At 40.1% G+C, this 12,349-nt stretch overlaps 1 protein-coding gene across 1 annotated transcript in view; it reads left to right on the forward strand.

Moving 5' to 3' along the window:
* The window catches only part of LOC128546987 (uncharacterized), a 155,239-nt gene extending 143,325 nt beyond the window's left edge, over positions 1 to 11,914 (forward strand). Inside the window, exon 10 of the mRNA XM_053518460.1 lies at positions 10,559 to 11,914. Within this exon, the coding sequence (XP_053374435.1) occupies positions 10,559 to 11,445 (887 nt within the window). The 3' untranslated portion in view covers positions 11,446 to 11,914. The remainder of the gene's footprint in view (positions 1 to 10,558) is intronic.
* Positions 11,915 to 12,349: the final 435 nt, after the last annotated feature.

The raw sequence follows: 12,349 nt of genomic DNA on the forward strand, positions 1-12,349 counted from the left end.
CTTACAGAGTAGATGATCCATATTGTTTTGTGGGTCACTCCATCAAAGGTCAAGGTCACTGGGGCCTGAACATGGAAAACCGTTTCTGATCATTAACTTGAGAATCACTTGACCCAGAATGTTGAAACTTCATAGGATGATTGGAAATGTAGAGTAGTAATCCCTATTGATTTTTGGGTCACTTGATCAAAGCTCAAGGTCACAGTGGCCAGAAATTGGAAAACCATGTCTGATCAATAACTTGAAAACCATACAATCTAGAACCTTAAAACTTCATAGGTTGATAGAACTTACAGAGTAGATGACCCCTTTCGCTTTTGGGGTCACTCAAGCAAAGGTCAAGGTCACAGGTGCCTGAACATGGAAAACACTTTCTAATCAATAACTTGAAAACCACTAGGCCTAGAATGTTGAAACTTCTTGGGATGATTGGACATGGTTGTAGATGATACCTATTGCAACCAACCATCGGTGTCTCTTGAATGTTTGCTCAGGACTGTCCCCTGTTGACTTCTTGCCTATTACTACTCTGCATTGGGGGAGATATGCGCTTTTCTACAAAAGCATCTTCTAGTTATACACGTATTTTCCGCATGTTCTATTTCAATGATTTTTAGCTCACCTGTCACATAGTGACAAGGTGAGCTTTTGTGATCGTCCGTCGTCAGTCCGTGCGTGAACAATTTCTTGTCTGCACGATAGTGGTTTCATTTATGATTTTATTTTAACCAAACTTGCACACAACTTGTATCACCATAAGATTTCGGTTCCTTTCTTGAACTGGCCAGATCCCATTATGGATTCCAGAGTTATGGCCCCTGAAAGGGCCAAAATTAGCTATTTTGACCTTGTCTGCACAATAGCAGCTTTATTTATAACTTGATTTTTACCAAACTGGCACACAACTTGTATCACCATAAGATCTTGGTTCCTTTCTTGAACTAGCCAGATTCCAAGATGGGTTCCAGAGTTATGGCCCCTGAAAGGGCCAGAATTAGTTATTTTAACCTTGTCTGCACAATAGCAGCTTCATTTATGATTTTATTTTAACCAAACTTGCACACAACTTGTATCACTATAAGATATTGGTTCCTTTCTTGAACTGGCCAGATTCCATCATGAGTTCCAGAGTTATGGCCCCTTAAAGGTCCAAAATTGACTATTTTGGCTTATACTTCTTTTATGGTTTTATTTGATACAAACTTCCAAAATATCTTCAACAACAATAAATCTTGGATTCCATGACAAATCAGATCCAATCGTAGGTTCCAGAGTTATTTTATATCTGATTACCTCCCCTTATTGTAATCAAAATGGATTTATATCAGTAAGTACTTATAGGACTTATTTGAAATTTCATTATTGTCATTAGTTGGACTGAGCCAATGAGGGTAGATAACTATGGACTGATTTTATGTCAAATTACCTCCCTTTATTTCAAATTAAAATGGGTATATCTCCGTAACTAATTATGTATGTCAATAGATTTATTTGGCAGATCCTTCTTTTGTTAACTTACAATCATTTTTTTTTTAATTACTTCCCTTTTACATTACTATAAATAGCTTGTTTTTAGTAACGTTTTTATTATTGGCCATAGGGAAAAACCGAGACCACTTTTCTGTGGTACAACATGGATGGTACCTCCAATTTTTAGGTGTATTTTGACATATCTGTACCTTGTAAGAATTTTTTTTTCTTTTTGGTTTAATTTCTTCCCTTTGTTGTTCCTGTCCTTTGGATATTTTTTCTGAGGACCTTCTTGTCCTCAAGTGCAATGATAACAGGTGAGCGATATAGGGCCATCATGGCCCTCTTGTTTTTATATAGAATTACTTCCCTTTTTTAGCTCACCTGTCACAAAGTGACAAGGTGAGCTTTTGTGATCGTGCGGTGTCCGTCGTCCGTGCATCCGTCCGTAAACTTTTGCTTGTGACCACTCTAGAGGTCACATTTTTCATGGGATCTTTATGAAAATGGGTCAGAATGTTCATCTTGGTAAATTCTAGGTCAAGTTCGAAACTGGGTCACGTGCCATCAAAAACTAGGTCAGTAGGTCTAAAAATAGAAAAACCTTGTGACCTCTCTAGAGGCCATAATTTTCAAGGATCTTCATGAAAATTGGTCAGAATGTTCACCTTGATGATATTTAGGTCAGGTTCGAAACTGGGTCACGTGCGATCAAAAACTACGTCAGTAGGTCTAAAAATAGACAAACCTTGTGACCTCTCTAGAGGCCATATATTTCATAAAATCTTCATGAAAATTGGTCAGAATGTTCACCTTGATGATATCTAGGTCAAGTTCAAAACTGGGTCACGTGCGGTCAAAAACTAGGTCAGTAGGTCTAAAAATAGAAAAACCTTGTGACCTTTCTGTAGGCCATATATTTCACAAGATCTTCATGAAAATTGGTCAGAACGTTCAGCTTGATGATATCTAGGTCAAGTTTGAAACTGGGTCACGTGCCGTCAAAAACTAGGTCGGTAGGTCAAATAATAGAAAAACCGTGTGATCTCTCTAAAGGCCATATTTTTCATGGGATCTGTATGAAAGTTGGTCTGAATGTTCATCTTGATGATATCTAGGTCAAGTTTGAAACTGGGTCACGTGCGATCAAAAACTAGGTCAGTAGGTTTAAAAATAGAAAAACCTTGTGACCTCTCTAGAGGCCATATATTTCATGAAATCTTCGTGAAAATTGGTCAGAATGTTCACCTTGATGATATCTAGGTCAAGTTCGAAACTGGGTCACGTGCCATCAAAAACTAGGTCAGTAGGTCAAATAATAGAAAAACCTTGTGACCTCTCTAGAGGCCATATTTTCCATGGGATCTGTATGAAAGTTGGTCTGAATGTTTTTCTTGATGATATCTAGGTCAAGTTCGAAAGTGGGTCACGTGCCTTCAAAAACTAGGTCAGTAGGTCAAATAATAGAAGAACCTTGTGACCTCTCTAAAGGCCATATTTTTCAATGGATCTTCATGAAAGTTGGTCTGAATGTTCATCTTGTTGATATCTAGGTCAACTTCGAAACAGGGTCATGTGCGGTCAAAAACTAGGTCAGCAGGTCTAAAAATAGAAAAACCTTGTGACCTCTCTAGAGGCCATACTTGTGAATGGATCTCCATAAAAATTGGTCAGAATGTTCATCTTGATGATATCTAGGTCGAGTTCGAAAGTGGGTCACGTGCCATAAAAAGTAGGTCAGTAGGTCAAATAATGAAAAAACGTTGTGACCTCTCTAGAGGCCATATTTTTCAAGGGATCTGTATGAAAGTTGGTCTGAATGTTTATCTTGATGATATCTAGGTCAAGTTTGAAACTGGGTCAACTGCGATCAAAAACTAGGTCAGTAGGTCTTGAAATAGAATACTTTGTGACCTCTCTAGAGGCCATACCCTTGAATGGATCTTCATGAAAATTGGTCAGAATGTTCACCTTGATGATATCTAGGTCAAGTTTGAAACTGGGTCACGTACCTTAAAAAACTAGGTCAATAGGTCAAATAATAGAAAAACCTTGTGACCTCTCTAGAGACCATATTTTTCCATGGATCTTCATGAAAATTGGTCAAAATTTTTATCTTGATAATATCTAGGTCAATTTCAAAACTGGGTCACATGAGCTCAAAAACTAGGTCACTATGTCAAATAATAGAAAAAACGACGCCGTACTCAAAACTGGATCATGTGGGAAGAGGTGAGCGATTCAGGACCATCATGGTCCTCTTGTTGTTACTATAAGTAGCTTATTTTGTAACTTTTTATATTTGGCTGTAGGGAAAAACTGAGATGACTCTTCTGTGGATAGTACCTCATTTTTAGCTCGACTATTCGAAGAATAAGTAGAGCTATCCTACTCACCACGGCGTCGGCGTCGGCGTCACACCCTGGTTAAGTTTTTCGTACCAGTCCATATTTTGACAAAGTCTTTTGAGGTAACGCTTTGAAACTTTCAACACTTGTTTACCATCACCATGTCCAGTTATAGGCAAGAGTACATAACTCTGTCAAGCATTTTGACTGAATTATGGCCCCTGTTGACTTAGAAATCTTGGTTAAGTTTTTCGTACCAGTTCATATTTTGGCAAAACCTTTTGAGAGAAAGCTTTGAAACTTTCAACACTTGTTTACCATCACCATGTCAAGTTGTAGGCAAGAGTACATAACTCCATCAAGCATTTTGGTTGAATTATTGCCCCTTTTTTACTTAGAAATCTTGGTTAAGTTTTTCGTACCAGTCTACATTTTGACAAAGTCTTTTGAGATAAAGCTTTGAAACTTTCAACACTTGTTTACCATCACCATGTCCAGTTGTAGGCAGGAGTACATAACTCCATCAAGCATTTTGGCTGAATTATGGCCCCTTCTGACTTTGAAATCTTGGTTAAGTTTTTCGTACCAGTTTATATTTTGAGTAAAGTGTTTGACATATGGCTTTGAAACTTTTATATCTTGTTCAGTATTATAGTCTCTATCAATAGGCAAGAGTACATAACTCTGTCATCTTTTTTGGCTGAATTATGACCCGTTTTGAACTTGGAAATTGGTTCTGTTTTCGTATATGTCCATGTTTTGTCAAGACTATTTGACATACGGCTTTTAAACTTTAAACACTTGCTTATCATTATGATTTCCATCTGTAGGCAAGAGTACATAACTCTTGACAACTATTTTGGCTGAATTATGGCCCTTTTTGGACTTTGAAATTTTTGTCAAAATATTTGAACTGTGGCTTTGGAACTGTTAACACTAGTATATCAACATGATTTCCATCTATAGGCAAGTGTACATAACTCTGTCAACTATTTTGACTGAATTATGACCCTTTTTGGATTTGGAAATTAGTTTAAACTTTTCATACAAGTCCATGTTTTGCCTAACATATAACTTAATAACATATTTGCCATCATGGTCACACATTGCCACTTAATGCAAGACTAATCGAAATCCACAAATACAGGAACATTTTTTGTTTAATCCATTTTTTTCTTTTGTCTGAAAATCTATGGAAAAAAATTTTGACCCCATTCTTCAATCAATTCTTCGAATAGTTGAGCGCGCTGTCATGCGACAGCTCTTGTTTTTTATTAAAGGTGTATTTTGACATATCTGTAGCTGGTAAGGATTTTTTTTTTTTTTTTTTTGACTTATGATATATTTTTTTTAGAATTACTTCATTTTGTTGTTCCTATAAATAGCTTATTTTGCAACGTTTGTAATTGGCAGTACGGAAAAACCAACACCATTTTTCTCTGGTAAAAATTTTTTGTAGACTTAAAATTATCTTTTTGTTTGGATGATTGTTTCAGTTAAATAACTTGGGTCAAGATATTGAAAGGAAACTTATTTTAACTGGCTAAAATGTTTGAGTCATTCAGGCGGTACATGTGTCACAAAAAGTGGGCTCAACATTGTTGCCCCTTGGGCTTCAACATTCTAGTTATCATTTTTATCCCCCGACGAAAGTCGGAGGGATATAGTTTTGGCGTAACAAACTTACCATTTGGCAAAATTTTATTAAATTTCTTTCATTCTTTTCTATGAAAATTTACTATAAACATGTGAAGTTGGTCACCTGGTCACCCACTTGCCTTGGTCACACCCCCTCCCCTCCCCCCCACCCCCCAAAAAATTTTTTTTTTTCATTCCTTATTTTAGATCTTTTATGCCCCGGAAGGGAGGCATATTAGTTTTCAACTGTCCGTCCGTTCGTTAGTTTGTTAGTTTGTTTGTTCGTTCGTTCGTCACAACGTTAACTTTTTGCATGAAGGCACTTCACTCGCCAATCACTGCACCCAGGACCTTCAGACTTCACATGCTGATAGTACTTATTGAGTACACAACCCCTACTGACTTTGGGGTCACCAGGTCAAAGGTCAAGGTCACAGGGGCCAATGTTAACTTTTTGCATGAAGGCACTTTACTCGCGAACCACTGCACCCAGGACCTTCAAACTTCACATGCTGATAGTACTTATTGAGTACACGATCCCTACTGACTTTGGGGTCACCAGGTCAAAGATCAAGGTCACAGGGGCCAATGTTAACTTTTTGCATTAAGGCTTTTTACTCGCTAACCACTGCACCCAGGACCTTCAAACTTCACATGCTGATAGTACCTATTGAGCACAGGACCCCTACTGACTTTGGGGTCACCAGGTCAAAGGTCAAGGTCACAGGGGCCAAAGTTACCTTTTTGATGAAGGCACTTTACTCGCGAACCACTGCACCCAGGACCTTCAAACTTCACATACTGATAGTACTTATTGAGTACTCGACCCCTACTGACTTTGGGGTCACCAGGTCAAGGTCACCAGGTCAAAGGTCAAGGCGCTGCGGGGGCATTTGTCACCATAAGTGACAGCTCTTGTTTGAAACCTTCCATGAATATTTATCAACATGCAAGTTGTACCATTCTCCCACCTCGCTCCTCCACCCAGTCATGCCCACCACTGATCATGCATCCTCTGCCCCCTCTCCCCCCCACTTCACCCATTTTTAATTTTCCATCAATATTTATAATCAACATGTGAAATTTTGTTTCCTCACCCGTTCCCCGCAGCCCCACCCCGTAAAAAAATAAATATATCTATATATATATATATATTTCCATTCCTTTTTTTATGCCCCCGAAGGCAGGCATAGTAGTTTTCAACTGTCCGTCCATCCGTCCGTCCGTTCGTTCGTTAGTTCGTTCGTCACAATGTTAACTTTTTGCATGAAGGCACTTTACTCGTGAACCACTGCACCCAGGACCTTCAAACTTCACATGCTGATAGTACTTATTGAGTACACCACCCCTACTGATGTTGGGGTCACCAGATCCAAGGTCACAGGGGCCAACGTTAACTTTTTGCATGAAGGCACTTTACTCGCGAACCACTGCACCCAGGACCTTCAGACTTCTCATGCTGATAGTACTTATTAAGTACACCACCCCTACTGACTTTGGGGTCACCAGGTCAAAGGTCAAGGTCACAGGGGCCAACGTTAACTTTTTGCATGAAGGCACTTTACTCGCGAACCACTGCACCCAGGACCTTCAAACTTCACATGCTGATAGTACTTATTGAGTACACCACTCCTACTGACTTTGGGTTCACCAGGTCAAAGGTCAAGGTCACAGGGGCCAACATTAACGTTTTGCATGAAGGCACTTTACTCGCGAACCACTTCACTCAGGACCTTCAAACTTTACATGCTGATAGTACTTAATGAGTACACTAACCCTAATGACTTTGGGGTCACCAGGTCAAAGGTCAAGGTCACAGGGGCCAACGTTAACTTTTTGTATGAAGGCACTTTACATGCGAACCACTTCACCCAGAACCTTCAAACTTTACATGCTGATAGTACTTATTGAGTACACCACCCCTACTGACTTTGGGGTAACCAGGTCAAAGGTCAAGGTGCTGCGGGGGCATTTGTCACCATTAGTGACAGCTCTTGTTTTTTTTTAATGTTCATACCTTCAACATGTTAAGTTGTGACTGCACAAACCTTGCCCTCAGCCATGTTCAATATATCTTACTTGATTGTGATATCTTAAGGACATCTGTTCTTTTAAGTTCAACTGTACATGTTAAACAGCAACACCTGGTGCCAAACCACTCGAAGACAATATTTCTTTCCAGTTAAACTTCAAGCTCACATTTCAGTTAACTGCATTTAATTTTAAAAGCTAAGCTTATTACAGTAAGCATATCCCATTCAAAATAAATTCTTTAGTCAGGATCAAAGTATCATACATTTATTATGTACTCTTTAATTATGTCTCCTCCAGGAGACATATTGTTTTTGCCCTGTCCGTCCGTCCGTCCTTCCATCCGTACGTCACACTTCATTTCCGAGCAATAACTGGAGAACCATTTGACCTAGAACCTTCAAACTTCATAGGGTTGTACGGCTGCTGGAGTAGACGACCCCTATTGTTATTGGGGTCACTCCGTCAAAGGTCAAGGTCACAGGGGCCTGAACATTGAAAACCATTTCCGATCAATAACTAGAGAACCACTTGACCCAGAATGTTGAAACTTCATAGGATGATTGGCCATGAAGAGTAGACTACCCCTATTGTTATTGGGGTCACTCCGTCAAAGGTCAAGGTCACAGGGGCCTGAACATTGAAAACCATTTCCGATCAATAACTAGAGAACCACTTGACCCAGAATGTTGAAACTTCATAGGATGATTGGCCATGAAGAGTAGATGACCCCTATTGATTTTGGGGTTACTCCGTCAAAGGTCAGGGTCACAGGGGCCTGAACATTGAAAACCATTTCCGATCAATAACTAGAGAACCACTTGACCCAGAGTGTTGAAACTTCATAGGATGATTGGTCATGAAGAGTAGATGACCCCTATTGATTTTGGGGTCACTCCGTCAAAGGTCAGGGTCACAGGGGCCTGAACATGGAAAACCATTTCCGATCAATAACTAGAGAACCACTTGCCCCAGAATGTTGAAACTTCATAGGATGATTGTACATGCATAGTAGATGACCCCTATCGATTTTGGGGTCACTCCATTAAAGGTCAAGGTCACAGGGGCCTGAACATTGAAAACCATTTCCGGTCAGTAACTTGAGAACCACTTGACCCAGAATGTTGAAACTTAATAGGATGATTGATCATGCAGAGTAGATGACCCCTAACGATTTTGGGGTCACTCTGTGAAAGGTCAAGGTCACAGGGGCCTGAACATTGAAAACCATTTCCGGTCAGTAACTTGAGGACCACTTGACCCGGAATGATGAATCTTCATAGGGTGATTGGTCATGCAGAGTAGATGACCCCTAACGATTTTAGGGTCACTCTGTTAAAGGTCAAGGCCACAGGGGCTTGAACATGGAAAACCATTTCCAATCAATAACTTGAGAATCTCTCAACCCAGAATGTTGAAACTTCATAGGATGGTTGTTCATGCAGAGTAAATGACCCCTATTGTTTTTGGGGTCAGTCCGTTAAAGGTCAAGGTCACAGAGGCCTGAACATTGATAACCAGTTCCGATCAATAACTTGAGAACCACTTGACCCAGAATGTTGAAACTTCATAGGATGATTGAACATGAAGAGTAGATGACCCCTATTGATTTTGGGGTCAGTCTATTAAAGGTCAAGGTCACAGTGGCCTGTTCATGTAAAATCATTTTTATGCCCCCGAAGGGAGGCATATAGTTTTTGAACCGTCTGTCTGTCTGTCGGTCTGTCGGTCTGTCCGCAATTTTCGTGTCCGGTCCATATCTTTGTCATCGATGGATGGATTTTCAAATAACTTGGCATGAATGTGTACCACAGTAAGACGACGTGCAGTGCGCAAGACCCAGGTCCGTAGCTCAAAGGTCAAGGTCATACTTAGACGTTAAAGGATAGTGCATTGATGGGCGTGTCCGGTCCATATCTTTGTCATCGATGGATGGATTTTCAAATAACTTGGCATGAATGTGTACCACAGTAAGACGACTTGCAGTGCGCAAGACCCAGGTCCGTAGCCCAAAGGTCAAGGTCACACTTAGACGTTAAAGTATAGTGCATTGATGGGCGTGTCCGGTCCATATCTTTATCATCGATGGATGGATTTTCAAATAACTTGGCATGAATGTGTACCACAGTAAGACGACGTGCAGTGCGCAAGACCCAGGTCCGTAGCTCAAAGGTCAAGGTCACACTTAGACGTTAAAGGATAGTGCATTGATGGGCGTGTCCGGTCCATATCTTTGTCATCGATGGATGGATTTTCAAATAACTTGGCATGAATGTGTACCACAGTAAGACGACGTGCAGTGCGCAAGACCCAGGTCCGTAGCTCAAAGGTCAAGGTCACACTTAGACGTTAAAGATCATTTTTCATGATAGTGCATTGATGGGCATGTCCGGTCCTTATCTTTGTCATTCATGCATGGATTTTAAAATAACTATGCATGAATGTGTGACACAGTAAGACGATGTGTCGCGCGCAAGACCCAGCTCCGTAGGTCAAAGGTCCTAAACTCTAACATTGGCCATAACTATTCATTCAAAGTGCCATCGGGGGCATGTGTCATCCTACGGAGACAGCTCTTGTTTGGAAATAACTTGAGAACCACTTGACCTACAGTGTTGAAACTTAATAGGATGATTGGACATGCAGAGTAGATGACCCCTATTTATTTTGAGGTCACTTGATCAAAGGTCAAGGTCACAGGAGCCTGAACAGTGACTTGAGAATCACTAGGCCAAGAGTGTTGAAATTTAGCGGGATGACTGGACATGCCAAGTAGATGATCCCTATTGCAGCCAACCATCAGTGTCTCTTTGACTTTTCGCTGCTGACCCCTATTGACTTCTTGCCTATAGGACTTTGCATTGGGGGAGACATGCGCTTTTTTACAAAAGCATTTTCTAGTTAAACATTTGTTTTCTGTTAAATTGATTTTGACTAATGAAATTATTTGCTTTCTTATTAACATCCTTAACTTTTTGCCGGATATATTTTTTTGCCATTCCTCACCACAAACCCTTTCGGCGGGGGATACCAATTCATCGAATTTGCTTGTTTATATTTTGAAATTTCAGACATTGGAGAAAAAAACCTTTCAAGTAGCCCACCTGTTCAAAGGCCAGCAAATACAGGAGAATTTCATAGAAGTTCCAGTAATGTTTCTAGAGGGACGCTCAATAGTGACACGTCAAGTTTGTCATTGGAGAGCTGTACTGAAAACTTCGAGTCTTCTCTGCAGACATTTAGAAGCATAGAAGATGAACAAATGAAAGGGACTACAGCTGTACAAGCACATGGGGACCCAACTGGCATTCGGTCACAACCAAACCCTGAAGACGATGCAAGGAAGCTGCGAAATGATCGTGTTAATCAGTTTGACAATGAACCTGGAGCTATAGAAAATACAAGTTATATAGATGTAAATAATGGAGAAAAACCAGTCAGTTGCAACTTACCAAGAAGTCAGACAGTAGATGTTAATGTTGAAAATTTACCATGTAATCAGGAAGGACAGATGAGAAATAGTGAGCAGCCAGGTCGAACAGGTTCAGTTGTTAACCTTCCTTCAGAAAATGGTGGTCAGAATTGGTCATCAGGTACTAGTGGTATTCCTTTGTTAAGTGGTTTTCAGTCAGTGGCACCAAATGCTAGCACTGAAGAGCCAGGAGGGGGTGAAAACAATGAATCACAAGGTGTTGGAGCTGTTCCTCCAAGAAGTAATATCACTGGTGATGTAATGTTGTCTGCTGATTTGCAACCTCGGATTGGAGTTCATTGTGTGCCTCCTAGTATAGAGAGTCAGCATTCAAGGGAAGTAACTGAAGACATTTCTAACATTCAGTCTGGGGCTTCTGGGAATGATGAGTCATTGGGAAGTTTGAGAGATCCTGACTTAATACATGGTACGCAAGCAGCAGAAAATGTGGCTTCAGATTTAACTGAAGAAAACTCCGAAAAGTGACAACATGATTCAAGAGTAAATCGGGTTCTTCTGTTTTTGTGACAGCCTGAGTAAAGGATCAATTTTTTTTGGGAATTAATTCAGTGAATAGTATTTTTGGAACAGTTTCAAGCAGTTGTAGCCAGTTCCTGATGTTGCAATATGAATGCAAACTTAGTTAAAAATTGATCCTCATACTCGGCTATATGACGGTAAATAGTCTCAAAGGAGCTTATTATAACATCTTTACCAACAAAATGGGCAGTACAGATATTTATGATACAGATATACCATGTGATTAGAACAGGAATAGACTGGCACCAGATCAGGCAGGTGTGAGTGTGCTGTCAGATCAGGCAGGTGTGAGTGTGCTGTCAGATCAGGCAGATTTGGGTGTGCTGTCAGAATGTTTTGGTCAGGTTGGTTCACCTTGTTTTACTCCGTCATTATGGGATTTTCAGTCTGAACATGGAACTAAATACTGACTGAATAGCACAGAAAATGAACTATTAACCACAAAGTGTTGTGATTTCCACCAAGAGCTTTTTAACTGATGATGGAGTATCTGCCAACATTCCAAAAGCTTCAGGAATGAGGCAGTTCAGAGGTGCAATCAGAGACTGCAAGGAATGTGGAGTCAATGGGCAGTTTAAGTGTTACTTGATTTTATATTTGAGAAGACTGACACCAGGTATTGATAATTTAACATCTAAGTTGAATGAAGCAGACACTTTAAAAATGATGTAATACTTTAAAATCAGTGAACTATGAACAGTATGGACTCCAGGTCATTGTTAAACAAGAGGTTCATGATGACCCTGAATCGCTCACCTGAGTATATTGAACCACATGTTTAAAATGGCAAACTGATCCTAAAATATTAGAAAGTAGATCAGTAGGTCACATTTATGGTCACTGAAAGACA

Source organism: Mercenaria mercenaria, chromosome 11 (genome assembly GCF_021730395.1).
Source record: "Mercenaria mercenaria strain notata chromosome 11, MADL_Memer_1, whole genome shotgun sequence".
Taxonomy (NCBI): Eukaryota; Metazoa; Mollusca; class Bivalvia; order Venerida; family Veneridae; genus Mercenaria; species Mercenaria mercenaria.